At 37.9% G+C, this 23,140-nt stretch overlaps 1 protein-coding gene across 2 annotated transcripts in view; it reads left to right on the top strand.

Annotated features, from left to right (window-relative positions):
- Positions 1-8,910, top strand: part of LOC110540591 (zinc finger protein 431-like) — a 41,179-nt gene extending 32,269 nt beyond the window's left edge. For both annotated transcript variants that reach the window (XM_060376422.1, XM_060376421.1), the window contains exons 3-5: positions 3,909-4,035; positions 4,229-4,289; positions 5,874-8,910. In XM_060376422.1, the coding sequence (XP_060232405.1) occupies positions 3,909-4,035; positions 4,229-4,289; positions 5,874-8,103 (2,418 nt within the window). In that variant the 3' untranslated portion in view covers positions 8,104-8,910. The remainder of the gene's footprint in view (positions 1-3,908; positions 4,036-4,228; positions 4,290-5,873) is intronic.
- Positions 8,911-23,140: the final 14,230 nt, after the last annotated feature.

A 23,140-nucleotide genomic window follows, 5' to 3' on the forward strand; every position in this document is an offset into this window, starting at 1 on the left:
CACATCAGGACTGAACATATCTTCATCCACTAAAGCCAGACAAGGCACGCCTGACAGGGGATGAGGATTTAAAAGCAGGCAGTAGAGTTCATAAAAGAAACAGTCCCCTTCACTTACCATTTAACGCACATGGACCAAACTGCCCTTAGTACACAGATAAGTTCAATAGGCCTAGGTTCAGAACATATATGTTCCTTATTTGATATCTCATTTTCCGTAAGCCCTCCTGAGTCTGGGATACTTGTCTCTGTTGGTCGTCTTGTTGCTTCCTATACCCTCCACGTTCTTCTGTCTTTCCCCCAGTACTATTCTGTCTCCATTGGCTACTAGGTGGAGCCTCTGAGAAAACAGGCATATTTAGGCTCTTTTCTACATGCACAGCAAAACAACATTTACAATTTCATTGGCTGGCTGACTAGTTTAAGGTGGGTCTCAGGCTGGCCCAATTATTGGTTGGACATTCCCTCAGTCTTTGTTCCCTCATTATCCCTAAACTTCTTGTAGGCAGGGTAATTTTTGGATCATGAGTTTTATGGTTCAGTTGTTGTTCCCTCTCTCCACTAGTCCTGGGGGTAGTCACTTCATTTTCCATGTCTCTTTTCCCCTGTTCATTCGTTAGGAGTCTCAGCTAGGATCACACCCATATGCTATCAGGAACCTTCCCTGTCAAATGACTCCAAAGAGAAATGCCTTCAGTTTCCCTTCTTGTTCTGAGCCCTCTCACCTCCTACTACAATTCTCCCCACATTTGATACCCACATTTGTTTCCCACCCCATTCCAACTTCTGCCCAGTTCCCTCTCTTCATCCATTTCTGCTGTTTGTTCTGTTTTCTATTCTGAGTGACATTCTGGCAACCTCACATGGACCTTCTTGTTACTTAGCTTCTCTGGGTGTGTGGATTGTAGTATGATTATCTTGTACTATAGGTCTAATATTCACTTATAAGCAATGTGTTTCTGTGTCTGGTTACCTCTCTCAGGATGATCTTTTATAGTTCAGTCCATTTGCCTACAAGTTCCATGATTTCTCATTTTTAATAACTGAGGAGTATTCCATTGTGTAAGTGTACCAGAAGTTCTTTATCCATTCCTCAGTTCTGGCTGTTATGAATAAAACAGCTATGAACATAGTAGCACAATTGTCCTTATTCTATAATGGAACATCTTCTGGATGTATTCCCTGGAGTGGCATAGCTGGGTAATAAGGTAGAACTATTCCCAATTTTCTGAAAATGCACCAGTTTGATTACCAGAGAAGTTGTACAAGTTTGCACTCCCATCAGCCCTGGAGGAAAGTTCCCTTTTCTCCACATCCTCACCAGCATGTGTTTTCACTTGAGTTTTTCATCTTAGTCATTTGAGTGGTGTAAGATGTAATCTTAGAGTCGTTTTGATTTCCATTTGTCTGATGGCTAAGGACTTTGATCATTTCCTTAAGTGTTTCTCGGCCATATGAGATTCCTCAGTTGTGACTTCTCAGTTTAGCTCTGAACCCCATTTTTAAATTGGTTTATTTGATTAGTTGGTGTTTAATTTCTTAATTTCTTTGTATATTTTGGATATTACATTTTTGTCTGATGTATGGTTGATGCAGATATTTCCCCAATCTGTTGACTGCTGTTTTGTTCTATTGATAGTGTCCTTTGACTTATAGAAGCTTTTCAGTTTCTTGAGATGCCATTTATTAATTGTTGATCTCAGAGCCTGTGCTGCTGCTGTTCTCCTGTGTTAATACATTCCAGACTTTTCTCTACCTTGTCTTCTAAATGATTCAGAGTCTCTGGTGAAGGTCTTAGATCCCCTTAGACTGGATTTTCTTCAGGATGATACAAAGGCTTTATTTGCATTTTTCTACCTGTAGACATCTAGTTACACTACCACCATTTGTTGAAGATGCTGTCCTTTTTCCATTGTATGATTTTGGCTTCTTTGTTGAAAGTAAAGTTTCAGTAGGAGTGTGGATTTATTTCTGTGTCCTTATTCCAATTGTGTAGGATTGTCTGCTATCAAGGGTATTTTATTTCTCCATTTGAAGTTAATGTTTGCTTTTTCAAGGTCTGTAAAGAATTATGTTGCAATGTTGTTGGGAAATGGATTGAACTCATATAATCCATTTTTTAAGAATGCTGTTTTAGAGAAGGGGATTAAGGGAGTGTTTCATGGGGAGGAAGAAGTGGGCTACAGGGGGGAATTCAAAGTGAATAAAGTGTAATTAATAAAAAATTTTAAAAAAGAAAAAAAAAGAATGCTGTTTTACTATGTTAATCCTATATATCCATGAGTTTGGGAGATCTTTCCATCTTCTGAGATTTTCTTCAGTTTCTTTAAAGACTTCAAATTCTAGTCATAGAGGTATTTCACTTGCTTGTTTAGAGTTACAACAAAATATTTTATGTTGTTTGTGGCTACTGTTCAGGGTGTTTCCTAAATTTCATTCTCAGCCCATTTTTCATTTGTATACAAAAGGACTGATGAAATTTTTAGTTAATTGTGATCCCAGCCACTTTGTGGAAATTGTCAATTGTAGGAATTCTCTGGTAGAATTTCTTGTGTCACCTAGGTATACAAGTAATTCATCTGCAAATAGTGATACCTTGAATTTCCAATTTGTATACTTCCTTTCCAATTTGTATCTCCTTGATAACCTTCAGTTGTCTTATTGATTTAGTTAGGACTTAAGGAGTATATTGAAGAAATATGGAGAGTGGAGGCATCCTTGTCCTGTACTTCATATGAGTGGAATTTCTTTAGTTTCTCTCCAAATGGTTTGATGTTGGCTATCAGCTTGCTTTTTACTGCCTTTATTATGTTAAGTATGTGCCTGATATCTTGTATGTCTGATTTCTCCAAGTCTTTTAACATGAAGGAGTGTTGGATTTTGTCAAAGGCTTTATTTCATTTAATGAGATGATCATGTAATCTTGGTCTTCCAGTTTGTTTATATGGTGGATTACATTGATGGGTTTTTATATGTTGAACAATCCCTGTATCCCTGAGATTAAGCCTATTTGTTCATTGTGTGTATCTTTGATGTGTTGTTCTTGGATTTGGTTTGCGAGTATTTTATTGAATATATTTGTTACAGACAGCTATTAGCTGTCATGTGGGTGCTGGGCATTTAACCCAGGTCCTCTCGAAGAACAGACAGTGTTCTTAACCACTGAGCCATACCTCCATCCACCATGTTGCCTATTTATGATCAACATTTACATTACTAGTATTTTCATTTGTCCTTTTGTAATTGTTCAAACATACGTTTCATTTTAGCAAGATCGTATTAATATTACTGTTTAAAATGAGGCACTTAATGTTTCTAGACATGTCTGCACAACTAGAGAGAATGTATAACTCTTTGTAGAAAGTTGAGAAAGATCTTTAAGGTTTTTTTTTTATCTTGTTTGTTTGATTAATTTTTGAATATTATTCAGGATTTTATTATGTACCCCTGAGTGTCCTGGAACTTATTGCATAGAGCAGGCTAGCATTCAGCTCTATGAGATACACCAGCCTCTGTTTTCTTTGTTTTGGAATTAAACTCATCAGAAAATACACCCAGCCTGCCCATTGTTATTAGATTAAGGAATCGTTTATATTATTTCTTAGATGTGGACTCAGAATTGTTGATCTGTTTACTCTCTCTCTATCTATCTATCTATCTATCTATCTATCTGTTACTTGACATTTCTCTTGCAAATCTAAATCCTGGTTAAAGGATGAAAAAATTAGAGAGGTAAACTTCTCTATTCAGTTTCGTCCTAAAAAGAGCTAAGTTATTATATTAAAACTTGTGTGTCACAAAATAAGTAGAAGAAACACCAGAATACTTTGAAAATATTTTAAACGAAGTATACATTTCCAGTGTTCTAAGTATCATTCTTTCTGTTGTATACGTGTGTGGATATTTTAGACTGCATTGACCTACAATGATGTGCATGTGAACTTCACTCGAGAAGAGTGGGCTTTGCTGGATCCTTCCCAGAGGAATCTCTACAAAGATGTAATGCTGGAGATCTACAGGAACCTCATTGCTATAGGTAGAACAATGAATTTTCTTTACTTTTTAAAATATGGGAAAAAATTCTTTATTCATTATTGATCTGCTTCTGGAATTTCTCTTGAAGATGAGGAAGAAAGAGGTGAATGGTTCATTGATTGACCAGAGATCACAACTTAAATTTTGTATTACTTCCAATAATGCATCATACATTTTCTCTTACTGTATTTTAGGCTACAATTGGGAAGGTCATAATATGGAAGATCATTGTCAAAGTTCTAGAAGATATGCAAGGTAATTTTCATGTGTAAGCTGAAATGAATATGTTTCTGAGAAAATTTTAATATGTTCTGGAAGTTTGAAAGAGAAGAGGCAGTGTAAATGAACTCCTTTAAGTGTATTTATTGATGGTGACTAACTTGTTACTAAACCATATGCCTCCATGTTAGGTATTTGATGTGTGTTTGCAAGGTTCTCCTCTAATAAACAATGCAAGGAAATCATACCTTACACAAGGTCAATGTTTAAATCATTTGCTCATTATCTCTATGAGGTAGAAATGCAATTTGTTTAGTCTCCTACAACTTAGATATTGCCAAATGTATTCAGAGTAAATAGGTGATGAAAGTATATTCAAAACATTATACTAATCAACTAGTGCATAGTAAAATGGTGTTACTCATATTTGCAGTAATGTTGCTAAATTTTGTGAGGAGAGCAGTTTTTTAGACTCAAGAATGTTGTTTCGGCAAAATCATAATCCCTATAGCACATGTCTCTGATGAACAAAACTCAAATGTGTGAATGCATCATGAAACCATGTCATTCTTTTAATAGGTATATCATATATCACAATGGATACAAGTAATATATATATATTGAATGAAACAGTTAACCACCCAGAACAATTCAAAAGTACAGTAGTCTCCATTTTGAGTAGATGTTTAAAAAGTGATACCTTTTATGCTTTACATGGGTTATTAAGAGCTGCCAGCCGTGCAAATAATGACACAAAAGCTTTTTAATATTTTAAAGCTTAGACAGTTTTACTAGGCAGATACTGATCCGTTTTTTCCCCTAGTACACATAAACCAAGTATAGTGTCCGAATGCATGTCCAGCTCTACCTTTTTCTTCATGTTCAAGTCTGTCTGTTAACCTCACTGTCCTTCTGGTGAATTGCCTGTCATTTGTTTTCTTCTTCCCTCTCACTCAGAAGTTCTGCCCCCCATCTATGCCATGCTATCAGTTGTCAGCTCTTTATGATTTCCAATAAATAAGGACAAATGTTTAGAAAATATAGGACAGGTGATGGGCCACAGAATTAAAAATACTATGATCTCATCAGCACTTAGCTCTCTCCTGACTCAGCAATCAGCATTCACGTATACTGACACACTTTCATACAATGTACATCAACATCAACTAACTGGTTATTCAACTTCATTAGGAATTCTCACAAAATCACACTGCAGAAAATGTAAGTTTTAGGAAATATATAAATTATTCCGTTTGTTACAGTTATCTTTGCATATTTAATATGGCGCACAGTGTAGGGAAATTTATTAATCCAGTCAGTGTGTTAAAGCTCCGAGGTCTTGCAGTTTTCTACAAATCTATGGTAAAACATCTCATAGAAGAAAGTATTGTATAAATGTGAGCCAGGTTACATTTATTTTTACCATTATGGCTCTTTTCAAATATGCAAAACAACCCGTAGAGATGGAGAACACCATGAATATAAAAATAATGATGAAAACTCAAGATGTTATTCCTCTTTACCTTTACACCAAATTGTAAAATTAAGTGACATGGACAAAAATATTCATTATTGTAATGAATGTGGTAAAGTTTTCATAAGTGCCTATTATCTTTGCAGGTATGAAAACAGTGAAAGCGGAGACAAACCCTCTGAAGATACTCAATATAATGAAATATTTGCACCTCACAGTAGTTCCCACACATATGAAAGTATCCATACTGTTGAGGATCGGTATGAATGTAACCAGTATGGGAACGCCTTTACACAGAACAGTCATCTCCTAAGACATAAAAGGACACATATAGGAGAGAAACTTCATGAATGTACCCAATGTGGTAAAGCCTTTGCATGTAACAGTGATCTCCTAAGACACAAAAGAACTCACACTGGAGAGAAACCTTATGAATGTAACCAGTGTGGTAAAGCCTTTGCATGTAAAAATGAACTCCTAAGACATGAAAGAACTCACACTAGAGAGAAACCTTATGGATGTAACCAATGCGGTAAAGCCTTTGCACATATCAGTAGTGTCCTGAGACATCAAAGAACTCACACTGGAGAGAAACCTTATGAATGTAAGCAGTGTGGTAAATCCTTTGCACAGAACTGTAATCTCCTAATACATGGAAGAACTCACACTGGAGAGAAACCTTATGAATGTAACCAATGTGGAAAAGCCTTTGTTCGTAAAAGTCATCTCTTAACACATGAAAGAATTCACACTGGAGAGAAACCTTATGAATGTAACCAATGTGCTGAAACTTTTGCATGTAACAGTAGTCTCATGCTACATAAAAGAACTCACACTGGAGAGAAACGTTATGAATGTAATCAATGTGGTAAAGCCTTTACATGTAAAAGTCATCTCGTGGTACATAAAAGTGCTCACACTGGTGAGAAACCTTATGAGTGTAACCAGTGTGGAAAAGCCTTTGCAAAGAACAGTCATCTCCTAATACATGGAAGAACTCACACTGGAGAGAAACCTTATGAATGTAACCAATGTGCTAAAACTTTTGCACGTAACAGTAGTCTCCTGGTACATAAAAGAACTCACACTGGAGAGAAACCTTACGAATGTAACCAATGTGGTAAAGCCTTTGTACATAAAAGTAATCTCTTAACACATGAAAAAACTCACACTGCAGAGAAACCTTATGAATGTAACCAATGTGCTAAAACCTTTGCATGTAACAGAAGTCTCCTAGTACATAAAAGATCTCACACTGGCGAGAAACCTTACCAATGTAACCAATGTGGTAAAGCCTTTGCATGTAACAGTGATCTCCTAAGACACGAACGAACTCACACTGGAGAGAAACTTTATGAATGTAACCAGTGTGGTAAAGCCTTTGCTTGTAATAATGAACTCCTAAGACATGAAAGAACTCACACTGGAGAGAAACCTTATGGATGTAACCAATGTGGTAAAGCCTTTGCATATAACAGTAGTGTCCTGAGACATCAAAGAACTCACACTGGAGAGAAACCTTATGAATGTAAGCAGTGTGGTAAATCCTTTGCACAGAATTGTAATCTCCTAATACATGGGAGAACCCACACTGGAGAGAAACCTTATGAATGTAACCAATGTGGTAAAGCCTTTGTTCGTAAAAGTCATCTCTTAACACATGAAAGAACTCACACTAGAGAGAAACCTTATGAATGTAACCAATGTGCTAGAACTTTTGCATGTAATAATAGTCTCATGCTACATAAAAGAACTCACACTGGAGAGAAACATTATGAATGTAACCAATGTGGTAAAGCCTTTACATGTAACAGTCATCTCGTGGTACATAAAAGTGCTCACACTGGAGAGAAACCTTATGAATGTAACCAATGTGGTAAAGCCTTTCTACGTAAAAGTAATCTCTTAACACATGAAAGAACTCACACTGGAGAGAAACCTTATGAATGTAACCAATGTGCTAAAACCTTTGCACGTAACAATAGTCTCCTGGTACATTATAGAACTCACACTGGAGAGAAACCTTACCAATGTAACCAATGTGGTAAAGCCTTTACATGTAACAGTAGTCTCATGCTACATAAAAGAGCTCACACAGGTGAGAAACCTTATGAATGTAACCAGTGTGGTAAAGCCTTTCTACGTAAAAGTCATCTCTTAACACACGAAAGAACTCACACTGGAGAGAAACCTTATGAATGTAACCAATGTGGTAAAACCTTTGCATATAACAGTAGTCTCCTGGTACATAAAAGAACTCACACTGGAGGGAAACGTTATAAATGTCACCAATGTGGTAAAGCTTTTACATTTAAGAGTAATCTCCTGCTACATAAAAGAGCTCACACTGGAGAGAAATTTCATGCATGTAACTAGTGTGTTAAAGTCTTTGCATGTAACTGTGTCCTTCTACGACATAAAAGAATTCATACTGGAGAGAAACCTTAGGAATGTGATGAATGTCACAAAGCCTTTACACAGAGCAGTATTCTAAAAGATAAGAGAACTCACACTGGAGATTAACCTTATGAATATAACCAATGTGGTAAATAAAGCCTTTCCATGTAACAGTAATCTCTGAAAACATAAGAGAACTCATACTAGAGAGAAACCTTATGACTGCAACCACTGTGCTAAAACCTTTGCATGTAACAGTAGTCTCCTGGTGCATAAAAAACTCACACTGGAGAGAAACCTTACAAATGTAACCAATGTGATAAAGCCTTTACATGTAGCAGTAGTCTCATGCTACATAAAAGAGCTCACACTGGAGAGAAATCTTATGAATGTAATTAGTGTGATAGAGCCTTTGTATGTAAAAGTCATTTCTTAACACATGAAAGAACTCACACTGGAGAGAAACTTTATGAACGTAACCAATGTGGTAAATAAAGCCTTTGCATGTAACAGTAATCTCTGAAAACATAAGAGAACTCATACTGTAGAGACACCTTATGAATGCAACCAAGGTGGTAAAGTCATTACATATAACAGTGTCTCCTAATACATAAACTCACACTGGAGAGAAACATTATGGGATGTGTCCTATGTGTAAAGCCTTTTGCACAAAACAGTCATTTCCTTATATAGACTTGCTCTTCTTCCTGAAGATACCTGATAAAAGAGGATCAGATGAATTGGGAGGAGGTCCCCCCATCAGTGGACTTGGAAAGGGGCATGGTGCAGATGAGGGAGGGAGGGAGGGACTGGGGGGGAATGCGGGATCGGGACACGGCTGGTTTACAGAGTTAATAAAATGTAACTGATAAGAAAAAAATAAAATTCAAGAGAAAAATAACGTTGCTCTTCACAATCATGTCCAAAGTCATGAAAGAATTCATACTGGAAAGAAAGACTAGACTATGAGACTATTTAACATTGTGAAACTATTAAACATTTGTATAATCGTCATGAATGAATTTGTACAGAGAGAAACTTTTTGAACATGTTAAACTGTGAGGCCTTTGCACATATCTATATTCTACATCATCATAAAACTTTCAAAATGGAGAGAAAATCTAAGAATATGAACAAATGTCATCCAGGTACTACTGGTTGATTAAGGCCACATAATGTTCTTGGGATCTAAACTGTGATGCCTACCCAACAAATGAGCCAGAAAGTTACAGAGGTTCTGACCTTGAAAATCATAAACATCTTTGCCATTTTACAACTAAATTTTTAACCTCAGTCAGGTTTTAGGGGTATGGGATTTGTTTATGTCATTGAGGAAGTCAGCTGATGTAAAATGTAGGTTTTGCAATCAAAACAATCATCCATTTGTCCTTTTGTGATTAGGAAAAGGTAATATGGTTAAAGAAAGAGAATATGTGGTTTGGGTCTGTCATTATGTTAGGGGATCAGAAACCATGGTATGGAAATTTGATATTTTTGGGAACAAAAGTTGAGTAATGGATGCTGGTCAGCTATTGGTAATTTTACAGCTTTCTGAGGGACTATGAACCTTGGTTTCACCCTATAATTCAATGGAGGCTAGTATCAAAAAGGCGCTACTTAGGACAAATTTCTTTTGCTCATTCCCACATGCAAATTACTTTTTCAAGTTTTGCATCCCACAGTCATCCTCAAGTATATAAAATACAGATACTAGAAACCTCACCCATGTAATCAATATGATAAAGCCTTTTCTTAATACAGTTATGTCCATACAAGAATACATAGTGCAGTGAAACCCTATGAGTAAACAAAGTGGTAAAGCCTTTTCATGAAGTTCCCTTTGAAATCATGAGAAACAGTCATACTGCAAAGAAAAGCTATGGGTGTGGTCAGTATGGTAAAGTTTTGTGCTTCATGGTACCATTATAGAAGAGTAAAAAGTAAGTGTGTGAGCAACCAGTTAAAGCCTTTGCAGATTACAGTAGATTTTGAGAAACTTCAAGAACTAATTCTGAAAGAAATCTATTAGAATAAAAGATTTGTTAAGATCTTTGAAGAACCAAATTGCATTCAGTTAAAGGAGATTATATGGAGGAAACATTCTAACAAGTGTCAACAATGTATTCATGCTTTATGGCGTCCATCCTTATGTTGTTTCCAATTGAAACTAATATGGACAAAAGACCTCTGAATTTAAACAATAAGGCAACTCTTTTAGATTTCAAAGTTCTCTCCAATTGCATGAAATAAATCATCCAGTTGTAAAATTCTGGGGTGTGTATTATTGTCTTTTTCTGTGACAAAAAGCAATGTCTAAAGCAAATTCCAAATGTGTTTAATTTGCCTTATGGTTCCAGAGGTATATGGGATCACTATGAGATGGGTTTCACAAGTGTCACACATGGGAGCTAGGAAGTTTGGAACTCACATCCTCAACCTGCAGCATGAAGTAGAGAGTGGGAAATACAAATGGTATGCAGTTGAAAACTATTAAGCCCACTCCAAGTAACATACTTCCTCCAGGAGGGCTGCTTTTCCTAAGCATTCCCAAATGATACCACCAACTGAGAAAGGTTAATTTCTCTGACTTCAAGCCTACGTGTTTGATTGCTGTTACATGAAGGAATTCTTGATGAAGAAAAACTCTGTAGATAACCCTATAGATGCCTCAACACCTGAGGTACAGGAATGAATGCTTACACAAGAACAACATTTATGAGCAAACATTTGTTTACCAATTTCTTTTAATTTAAATTATGTGATATCAGTGTGTCTTTGTTTATGTGCCTGTGCATTCTGATCTCCCGATCTTTTGATCTTCTTGTACAAGGAATTCCAGGGAGTTGTCAAAAACATGATCTCGGTTCTGGGAATAAACTTGTCTTAACTGCACAGCCATGTCTCTAGTACTGTAAATATCTTAACTACTTTATATATAATCTTAATGTCAAACTGTAGAAACTAATTCATAGAAGAAAGCAACTGTGTTTAAGATTTGATATAAAATCTTAGTAGATTTTATGAAAGATTTGATGACTGTAGACATAGTTGATGTATTCATTTTCAAGAAAAGAACCCTTTTTAAACTTTTTCAACATAGACTTGTAAGAAGTAAATTATTCACCATGTTCACTTATAATGTCAATTGTGTTCTGTATTGTGAAACATTAGAGTAGGTATTGGAGTTTGCTGTATGTGTAGAAAATCCATTCACAGAAGTTTATTAGGCCATTCTGATATATTTTTTTTGTAGCTACTGTTCATCTTCTAATTCATTTCCACTTGGCGTTAGGTATTTTCCTGCTGCAGTGTATAAAATGGGATTCTCATCACCTGTCTGGTCCATTGCTTATTTATTAAGATGTTTTTTCAAGCCTGGCTTGGATGTCAGTAATTTGTCAAGGCTACATTTGAAGTCTTGATTCTCATGTTCCAGCCTTTGGAGTACAATTCCAAGGGTGGAAGATATTCTCCCAATTTATTCTATTTTGCCATATTTTTACCAATGTTAATGTTAAACTGCTTAATAGTGTGTACGTAGAGATGTATATGTGTTTGTCTGTATTTGAAGTTCCATGCTTCTTCATGTTCCCATTAGCTACTTATGGCACATCATCTTGAAGTAGTGCCTTCTAAGAGAATTGGCTAGAGGTAATAGACAGTGTAACAACAATGAGATTTATTTAAAAAAGTGTGTGTGTGTGTGTGTGTGTGTGTGTAATGTGACTATGGCCATAACAGATATGTGAAGACTTGGAGAGAGCTTTGTAGAGTTTATGTTATCATTGGTATATGATTTTCAAGGTCATGTTGCCAGTTTTGATTACCACAAACATTCCTCACTGAGCTCATTAATACTCAAATAGTCTCAGTTCACACATTTCATCAGTAAAATATTGTGTCCTATTCAAATTGTAAACATTGTTATTTAAGGGTGGAAGAAATAACCTGAATTATAAATGCTGTTTGCAAATGAAAATGATATACTGCTATCTTCTTTTGGAGTGTATTAGTTCATTACTAGGAGTAAAGAGTTGTTCTTTCTCAGAACTACAAGTGAATGTCAGAGAATTGTCTCAGTGGTTCAAGTTGGTTGTTGCTAAGCCTGATTTGAGTTCAATATCTGGGTAGACTGTATTACTCCCAAAGATTTTTGTTGTATCTCTGTTCTTGGGTTGCTGTAAACTAACACACGAGGACATAGGTAAATAATTTTTAGACCTAAAAAGGGCCCGTGTGGTCAATAGCAAAAAAGACCTTTGCATTTCATGTCAAGAACTCACATACGGGATGTAGATAATAAATAGCAATAGTTGTCTTCTCATCAGCACATGCATACCATGGTATAGGTGTATACACACAAACACATTCAAATGTTTTTAAATAGATGAAATTAAGCAAAGAACCCACTTACTAAAAATGACAAATCATTTTCAAGTGTAAATAATTGTAGAATTTGAAGAATTACTAATGTTCATTAAAAGAAAAGTGTTTCTTTGTATATTATATTTATTTTATCATTTCATTCATTGATTCAAGGATATTTTAAATACATATCTCAGCTTGACCCAGAGGGGCATCCCTGTCATCATAGATATGGTAGTCAGTGGCAGACTGACTCAATCTCTGAGATTGAGGACTGGTTTGTCCACAGAGTTAGTGCTCTTACTTGTTTGTTTTTGAGAGAGCATTTGTTTGTACATTGACTGGCTCTCTGGGACCCACTTTGTAGATCTGGCTGGCCTCATATTTACATAAGTCTGCCTGCCCCTTCATCCTTGAGTCCTAGTATTACAGGTGTGACATAATGCCCAGCTCCACAGATTGAGTTCTAAAAGATATAGACTTTATCTCAAATTATAATTTTCCCCCTTAGGGATAGTCTCCACAGTGCTGATAGATGTATTTTCATTGAAGTTTTCTGAAGTTGTGCTCTCTGTCCTTTGTGTAAGTGAGAAGTGTAGCATTGTATCATCCACCTGTCAGATCAGACATCATGATTACCAGATGGCATTGTCCCCTGAGCAGTCTACTTTTGTAGTGTCATTTACTTCATTTTTCAGCTAAGAATTTGTGGTCCAAATTAAACATTTCAGAGGCATTTCTGTCCATTTAATAAAATATGTATATTTCTGCAAGACTTTGAGCTAAGAGTGTCCTTATATCTCTGATTACATTGTGACCACATTCAGAATAGGTTTTTTTTTTTTTTTTTAGTATGGCTTGGATTAGTGGAACCTATATTTGCACATACTCGTATTCTCTCAGTGAAATCCCAGTACTTACTTTGTTGAAGAAAAACATTGCTTTGGAAACAAATCTCATGCTCTTCTTGCTTGCCTAAGGAAACAATTTTCTTATGTCTTCTGTCTTGATATTGTGATGGCTCTTCTAGTTAGTCAATTTGACTATATCTCTATTTAACTAAAACACAAAGAGTTGGGTACTGTTAGGAATCTTTCTTATTCGTATCTTTTGAAGAGGAAAACCCTTCTTTAAATTGAATATTTTGAAGTGATAAGAGATGATAAGATTCACCTTTAATCTAGGCCACAGCTTCTGGTTGCATCCTACATATATTAAGGACATTGACAGTATTAGCTTTTTTTCTGCATGAAGCCCTCGATTCATTTCTAGAAAACAAATGTCTGTAGTTAACGCTAGTTCAATCAACACAGGAGATCTGGTCAAACTGGTGTGGCTGGGCATAGAAGTAATGTGATGTTTCCTTTCTGAAAAAGCACAACCTGAGTGAAAAATGTGTGATTAATACTTGGTGTGTTCTGGTAAATATATCTAGTTCCTGGAAAATATTCTACAAAAAAAAAAGCCTGTTACAAATTTTTAAAATAATGTCTGAGATTATATGTAAATCAACCTTTTTATTTTACCCTAAAGTTAAGTCTAAAATATTAGGACAAATAGCTGAGGTGCCTATTCAGCATATTAAAGCTGACCTTCCAGGTTCTCCTAACATCCTTCTGTCTCTATCTGTTCCAGGGTATAGATGGAATACTAAGCCCTGTAGTCCAAGATTTGGTTGGTACTTCCAAAGGCTGTCCATTTGTAATCCAACCATTTTAGTTATTTGGTCTCTTTCATCTATCATTTACCCTTGCGGCCTCTTGGTTTGGCTCTCACATTCTCTCTCCCTGAGATGACTCGGAGTTATATCCACTGTAGACTCTTCCAAGTGTCCCTATGTCTGGCTATGCTCTCCTTTTTATCTAATATAAGCTTTCTATTTTACTATAACTAGGAATAGTCATATCTTTTCATTTTTATTTCTTTTTTTTCATTCACTTTCCAATTCCATCTCATTCATTTCAAAGTCATAGCTAATGTTTTCATTAATCATTGTTACTGTTTGATTTTGATTAAAGGTTGGCTGCAGGGCTTTTCAGCTATGAGGTAGAGATAACCACACTGGATATTGAGTGTGTGATGGATGTGGAAATAAATGTTCCTTTTAAGAAGAACATGAAGAGCTGTGGGAGACTGGACAATTATACAGAAAGAGATGTTTCTCAAACTGGGGCTCTGTCTTCTAGCTGGGCAGGCCTTAGCTGTCTGGGTCATTTTATCTTTGATCCCCAAGTAGAGGAGCTCCTGGTTGCTAGAGTCCTGAAGTCCAGCTGGGTTTTCAAAGTTACTAAAAGACTCTGGTGAGGCCTACTAATCAGGAGCACCAGTGGGAGGCCATGTGCATATTCTTTTTCCATATTCTCCTCTGATGCAGCTATTGGGAGCTCTGAGTGAGGCTATAAACCACAACATGGTATGTGTGTGATAAACACTTTCCCCAGGCCAGGACGAGCAATTCTACTGAACTATCTATTAGATTCTGCCAAAATGAGAAGGACTCTGAGTCAGATTGTGATTCTGTTGATCCATGTGGTGACTTGGGCAGAAGCCCTTGACTTCTGACCCTTCCTGAGTGTGGCTTCATTGGCTACAGGGAGGCTCTGCAGCCCTGGCAGTGAAAAAGTTTGGTCGTTATAATAGTACTGTCTGTTGGTGTGCACACACAGTCATTGCTCTGTTGTGCAATAGGAAGACAGATTAGAAAACAGAAGGTCTGGGTCCTTGAAGTTCTGAACCTTGCCTTCTACATTCAACTTTGTGTGACAAATTTTATGTGTAGTTTTGAAACCAGTAGACAGGAGGTGCTGGGGATTATGGTTCAGCAATACTTGATTAGATTCGCTTTTGCCTTTCCAGTACCACCAGGCACAAAGGTAAAATTTAGGGAGATTCAGTTTGAGGGTACTAAAGAAGTTTCTGAGATGCAGAGTTTTCTCTGTTGCATATGGTTTTAGGAAAGTGGAGAGGGCACATTTCACATCTTACACAATCCATGTGGGAAGAAGTTAAATCATTCTTCACCCTTGTTTTGTGTATGGGCTTCACTGGGGCTGGGTTTGCCTGAAAGTGCAAGTAGCTATGAAGGGCTGCAGAGCCATAGTTCATCTTTGTGATGACTTTCATTTTCAAAGAGACCTCTTGACCATGGAGCCTCTGTTTGCAAGAGAGATCAGTAGTAGCTAAAGGGTTAGAAATACAGCAGTTTAGGTGTCACTTTGATTTGTTTTTGTAGGAGGTGTGAAGTATGCATTATTTTTTTACACATACATTCAAAGTAACTTTAGTCAAATTCACACTTTTCTTGGCAGTTTCCTTAGGTTCTTTGATAAAAACTTGAATATATATTTTAGGCTTACATTTTTGGTGTTTTCTTGTCATCCACTCATTCTTTCAGAAATACTGTACACATTCATGAATGTTGTAAGTTTGTGGGAAGTACAGAAGTCACCTAGTCCTAATGTGTATACAATTTCTTTATAATCCTATTGAGAATGCTGAGGATTTGTACATGACACATAGCTTTCTAATCATCTTTCCTCTGGTGTATTTCTAGAACTTTTCTTTGGATTGTATTGGATTTATGCTGCAAATTGCTCTTTTTAAGACATAATTTTAGTGGTGTTTAATTTTAGTGGGGTAAAAGGTATTGTTCTACATAACCATTCATTTAGAAAACTACATTGTGTAACTATGAAAACTGATATGAAATAATGTACATAGCCATAAAAGGAGGAGACAGCAGCAGTTTCTGAAGCCTCAGGTGGGACTGCTGCTGACTGATTTATCTATATGAAGGTAGTTTGTGAGCTCCAGCAGCATCTCTGTGGCAACAATGTATAAAATAGCCATTCCCCTGATTCAGGGAGCTTTAGTTGGTCTGGCATGGTGAACTTGATCAGGTCTTTGCCCCTTCAAGATAAGTTCACTGTTTATTTGAGGAAAATTGTTTTGTTTAGCTCAGAAATGAACTCTGTGTATACCCAATGAGGCAGAAGTCAATAGGTCCCTCACCCGCACAGTGCTGTAACTGTTACAATGGCATTTCTGCTTCTGTAACTGTCACTAAGGCCATCTTGAGCCACTATGTCAGACCCACCCTATATTATGCTAAGTTTAGATGAAAACCCTAAACAAGAGTTCACTAATATCTGAGCAGGAAAACCCACCAATTCCTGAGCTACCCCCCCCCCCACATTATCCATGAGTTGGAGTTTAGACCAAACAGGAAAACCAGGAAATCCCGAACTTCCTTGAGTGCAGAAATTGAAATCCTCTCAATCCTCACTCTGAAAATCTCTACCCTATAAATCTCTACCCCATAACAAATCACATTAAAAGGTTGTGTCTGCTCACTTCTCTGCTGACTTCTCAAGGGAGCAGAGGCAGCCACTCCTGGATTTCTTCCTCCACTGGCTGGATCCTCTAATATAAACCCCTTTTATTAGATTTACTGCCAGGTCTGACAATCATTGGAAAGAGAAAAGAATCACAGCAGAGGAGAGGTGAAGTAGGAGTAGGACCAAGGCTCCTGATGTCCTTCCTCAGTTCAACTGGGGATACCCTCACATAGGAGCTACAACACCTCTGGTGAAGAGGCCTCTTCTCAGAATTATGTGCTTCTTTGACTCTCCTGCCTCAAGATTCCATTCCATAGGGACATTGTTCCACCTCAGAGCTCTTTGGTTTCTGGGCTCCCATATCTCAGGATGCCTTTTCATTGAGATACCCTCTCTCCTTAGATCTGTCTTGTTCCAAGGCTACCAAGTCCCAGGACAGCTTCCCATGTGAGCAGGCAGGCCAAGAATATGAGTTTTATCTGGAGGACCGATCCATTGGTGAGAGTTGCCTGTCAGGCTGGGAGGCAGGTTCTTCAGGAGTCATGCTGGAGGTTTTGCTCTACAGCTGATCAGGCTTGAATGAATCGGTGTGAAGTGCTCTGAACACTGCTGCTAGGTTTTGTGAGGAAAACTCAAGCAAATTCCAAAGTCCCAAAATGCTGAGTGGAGGGTCACAGCCCATAAATGGGCAGAACAGGCTGCTGAGCAGTGCTAGCTGGAGTGGTGGGTCCTGCCTGGTGGGATAGGTGGGAAGACAGATGGAGGACAGGCACAAGTCATACTGAAATGCAAATCTCTGCAGATGTGGAAAAGACACCGCCGTAGTAGCATTATCAGTTTGCTGTGTCTCTCAGCAAACTCTACCCCTAATGGAGGTGCTCATGTCACTCAAGACTCACTGGCCAATCAGGGAGTCTAGTCAAAAGAGAAGGCACATCCTGCTTTAGGTTCTGCTCTGTTTCTGAGCAAGCTTGAACATCTGCTGTGATGAGATGTGAGAGGTGCTGCTAGATGTTTTGAGGGAAGGTCACGCAAGTTCTGAAGTCTCAAAATGGTGAGTGGAGGGTCATTGCAGCTAGATACAGTGGTAGGTCCTGAAGCTGAATGGAAATACAGATTTATACACTGTCATAAGGGCTACTGTAGATCTTGAAAAGGCATGACCCTGAAAAGCCTCGTACTAGTAGTGTTATGTTTTTTTCCCGTTCTGCACACTCTAACCCTAAGTGAGGGGCTCATGTCATTCAAGACACACTGGCCAATCAGGGCCTGCAGGCAAAAGAGGTGGTGTGTTCTTACAGGCATCAAGCTGCAGGTGTTACTAGCTGTTGGAACAGATTGTACATATTACTCTACTCAAACCTTGCTCTTTGGACACCTTGACAGTCAGTGACTCCTACCCGCCCAATGGAAATAGTCCATTCATCTGTTTCTCCAGATTCTCCACTAGGATTTTTTCTGGAAAACTTCAGATTTCTACGCCTAGAGCCTGCTTTAAGAGCCTCTAAGTGTACAAACTTCTGTAACCAAACTTGGCTTCAATTTTCTTAGATGACAGATCCAAAGCAAAGCCTTCTTAATTACCACCAGTGATTTGGTAACTGGAGGTTCCCTCAGTTAAATAGAGACATCTGTATTTAAGTCTCTTTGACCCAAAGCTTCCAACTCTATTCTTTCGCTCTCAAAAGTTTTAAATGTACACCCAAATGAATTTTCTGCATAACCTACTTAACTTTGTCTTCTGCCTATATATGTGTATCCTGCCAAATGCAGATATTTCCTGTATCCACAACAGCACCAAAGCAGCTACCACAAGTGTTCCAGTCTGACCTCACAGACTTCCTCAAGCTGGACTTGCAGTTTGTCTCCCAGCCATAGATTGTCTCACAGACCCTGAACAGCATCAAAACAGCCTGTTCTTCCTGGACTTGACCAGTGTTTCAGTGTTTTGTCCTCCCTACAGAGCCCCCAGTGTCAGCAGGAAGTAGCCAGAAGAGAATCTACACCCATTAATCACTTATTATTAACAAAATCATGGAATTGTGTGCTTCAGGCCCAGGACAAGTAGCTCCAGGTTCTCCCAGCATTCCTCAGTCCTTACCTGTTAACTTGCATGGCTGGCAACTCTACAGTCAACCCTCTACCCTGAACTTTCCAGGGCAGTGGATTCTTCTCCTCCTCCTGACCTTGAAATCTGGATATTTTGTTATTATTTCTCTCTCTCTCTCTCTCTCTCTCTCTCTCTCTCTCTCTCTCCATCTTGCATGGCAACCAAGAGCTGCTTCCAATGAACCTAAATGTATATACTTTAACTTGCCTTACATGAGAAGCAGCCCAAGCTCCTCACTTTTTTTAATTATAGAAAAAGGGAAGAATGTTAGCATTTAGGCAGCCTGCTTCTCAGTGGCCTAGCTACCTATGATGTCATCATGTGTCACTGACTAAGTAGCTCACCTGGCAGGCATGGATATGTGTTGTTCCTTAAGAGGTTCAACCCACCACTTTGTCTCTCTTGCCCTCTTGCCCTCTTACCCTCTCCCCTTTTCTGTCGAGGCATCCCCTCCCTTCCCCCATCCTGTCTCCCTGTCTCCTTCTCTTATTCTCTTCATATCCATCCAATAAACCTTTCATATAAAATCTTCTGTGCACATCATCATTTTTTGGGCCCTAACAATCCTGGACTCTGTTAACCAGGCCGACATTGAACTCACAGAGACAGCCTGTGTCTGCCTCTCATGTGCCTGGATTAAAGGCTTGTGCAACCATGCCTGGCAAGACCATAGATTTTTAAGGATTTGATTAAGGGAGGGTTTCTTATATCCCAAGCTTTTTATAAGATTTCTGAGTGGCTGAATGAGGGGACCTCTATTATTATCTGTGTGTGTGTGTGTGTGTGTGTGTGTGTGTGTTGTGTTTGTAGTTATCAGGCAGGTGGACTTCTGTTGCTATGAATCTTGGAATGGTTGGTACTTCCCTGACCAGGGAGCACTCCAAAGTGAGACCTGAAAGGATAGAAGTCTGTCTGTGACTAGAAACTTTGTGTTTACATCCCGGGAGCAGAGGCCAGGACAGAGAGTTCGTGGGTTAGCCTCCGGAGCCTCTGAGCCCCATAGTGTCTGCCCCCATCAGGGTGGATCTGGAAGCAAAGCCTGAAGGGGCAGGACTTCCGCTAACCTGCGTCACTGTCCAGACTGGTTTTCCCTTGTCAGCATCCTTCTTATCACAAGCTGTTTGCCTAAACTCTTTGAGTCCCACTCACATGGGGAGGCTGTCCATCATTCTGTCTCCCTGAAGTCCATGAGCGGCTTGTGCATGAGGCTCCCACCATGTCTGCATGCATCCTGGAGGAGGTGGGTGCATGCTGCCAGGGGTTCAGGTTATGCACAACCTTGTATAGGTTATATAGGTGCCCTCTGCTGGCCTGCAGGTAAGCGAGCAGGCAGGACACTATCAATAATTTTAGGGTGCTGGAGATTGATTAGGTAAAGTGCTCTGTTCTTAGTGGTTAGGGTGCTTGGTCTCAGTACATAAGGATCTGGCCACATCTGTTGACCTGAAGGCATACACACATGCTGAACAGTGTACAAATAGTGTTTAGGGTGCAGGGGGCTGAGTAGCTAAGGTGCTCTGTGCTTACTGGTTAGGGTTCTCGGGACTCAGTACATAAGGATCCTGCCGCCTCTGCTGGCTGCATACATACGTGGGCAAAGAAAAAAGGAGGAGGATAAAGAAGAGGAAAGGGAGGAAGAAAACTAAGAAAGATATCTGTGTGGTTTTTACATGTTTCAATTGAAACATGGATACTATTTGGTGTTGATTTGCTTTATTTGAACCAACATACACAGTTAAATGTGCAGGTATTCTATAGTAATCTGAATAATTGATGTTTTTCTGCACTGTAAATAAAATATTTTCAACCAGAAGGAAGGTGTGGAACACGGCAAAACAACACATTATATTTAGAGTCTGTATCAAATAAGAATGGTTTGGTAAACTTTTTCAGAGGAAGCTTCTCATATTCAAAGACAAGAACTATCACTGGCTTAAAGCATTTTCTCGAGGCACCTATATTCTCCCAGTACCCAGAAGAGTCATAATTCCATAAATTCTGGATTGGCAATTTTGATTGCTCACTTCCTGCTTTGTTATCTGAAAATCATAAACCATACCAAATATTTCTATAAAGATTAAACCAGAAAAAAATGGTGTGATGACCATTTTGTGAGTCCAACCACAACATATGGGATGCAGTGTATGCAGTGGCCTATGCCTTCTGTAAAATGCTATTGAGCAAAACAGAAATGGGTCTATAAAAGACTAAAACAAGCAGGGGCTTCTACCATGGCAGAGAAGCCTCACTCATAAGCATGGGAACTGTTAGGATCTAACATCATTGGTAAGTAATTTACTGTGGTCAAGACAATACAACATTTTTTCTTATAATTAAATTTATAATTTTAAATGAGAAAAGGTTCTATCACAGACTATTTGTCTATGTCGATAATTATCTGACATGATTTTGGAACTGAAAGCAGTGATTTGAAGACATTAAATTTAAATATATTTCAGCAAATGTTTTTCTAGGGTGAGATGAACTTCTGTCTCTGACATGAACTCAGTGGTAGGTTCTTGAACACCTACCCTAAGCAGCCTGGCCAGGCCACAGAGGAAGACAATACAGCCAGTCCTGATGAGACCTGATAGGCTAGGGGCAGAAGGAAGGGGAAGAGGACCTCACCTATCAGTGCACTTAGAGAAGGGCTTGGGAGGAGATGAGGGAGGACACTACAGATGGGATTCAAAGGGAATAAACTGTAATAATATAAAAAAATTAATAAAAATGACAAAGAAGTCATAAAAAGATGTATGGGTAATCAATGTAAAAATATAACAAGTTAAAAAATTAAATTTTTATAATTTCATCCAATATGTCCAATACCATAAGATACAGACAAAGGGATCATATCCAAAGCAGCCATTTCACCTAAAATACAATCTATATTTATGACACAAAACTTTAAGAAGATCCTTTTGTGGATGATAAATAGCTTGTTCTACAGTCAGCAGTAATTGAAAAGTAAATGCTTTCACAGGTTATATAAGGTAAGTTGAAGGTGAAACTAAAACTGTGTTTCCATTATTAAATTTTAGAACACAGACAGTGCTCATGAGCCCAGGCCATATCTCAAGATGTTAGTGATAAGTATAATGTTTGGGTTTCAAACCAACAAGATATAAACTTAGGACTCATTTAAACGTACATTAAGCCTTCAAGGAGAGTATCATTGAGAAGATGGCTGAGCAAGTCAATTGAACTTTTCATTCAGTCAATGGTAAGTAAATAAAAGAACTGTGAATGTTTAGTATACTATGTATTTTTTAGTATTATGGGAATCAGTAATATTTGACATTGATATTGACATAGTCTGTAATCACGGCTTCTAGTCATAGTATATTAGGTAAGTTAGTACATCTCTTGTACACATAACTGTGTACCTATATAGAAGTTCTTTAACACAAGTTATTAATTAGTTAACAATATTAGGTTGCATTATTAATTTTCAGAAGTTTATTTTTTGTTATCAAGATAATACTGGTATATCAACAAAAATTTGGAATATCTTTCCTTTAATTTATCCTTTTCCCTTCTGTGGAATACTTTCAGGAGTATTGCAGTGAGTACTTTGAGACCCCTGTAAAATTCATGCTGAATATCTGGAGCTAGGCTTGCTTTCTTTTATTTTTACATTTAATTGAGAGATTTAAATTACTGTTTCTATTGTGTTTGTGATGTGTCTGTTTAAATAATTTACTTCATCTTGATTTAATGTTGTTAGATTTTATAACTGTAGAAGTCTACTTTTTTTACAATTTAAGGTTTAGTTGAATGAAGACGTTTAAAATATGAACCTATGATTCTCTGCTTTCCTCACTGTACATTGTAGTGTCTGTTAAATCAGGATTGTTGCAGTTGACATGGAATTAAAAGAGAGAAGGTGGGCATTTCCAGATGGAGGATTTTTCTCTCAAACAGAACACTGACACACTAGACTTTTGAGGGGGGAGTGGAGATTCTGTACTGTAGTACCATGGGCTGCAGGTTTTAAGTGGCTTGATGGGGAGAAGAACATATTATGGTGGTTCAGTGTCTAAATTTCTGGCCTTAGTCCTGCCTCTGAGGTTTCATTAATGAATTGTGTATGGTGGCAGTTATTCTTGAGCATGGGGTAGTTTGCGGAGAAGCATTTTCCAGTCTGAGATTGTTTTTCTTTGTTAATGTTTCTATTGCTATGATCCAACATTGTGTGTGTGTG

This window comes from Meriones unguiculatus (genome assembly GCF_030254825.1).
Source record: "Meriones unguiculatus strain TT.TT164.6M chromosome 13 unlocalized genomic scaffold, Bangor_MerUng_6.1 Chr13_unordered_Scaffold_40, whole genome shotgun sequence".
NCBI classification, from domain to species: domain Eukaryota; kingdom Metazoa; phylum Chordata; class Mammalia; order Rodentia; family Muridae; genus Meriones; species Meriones unguiculatus.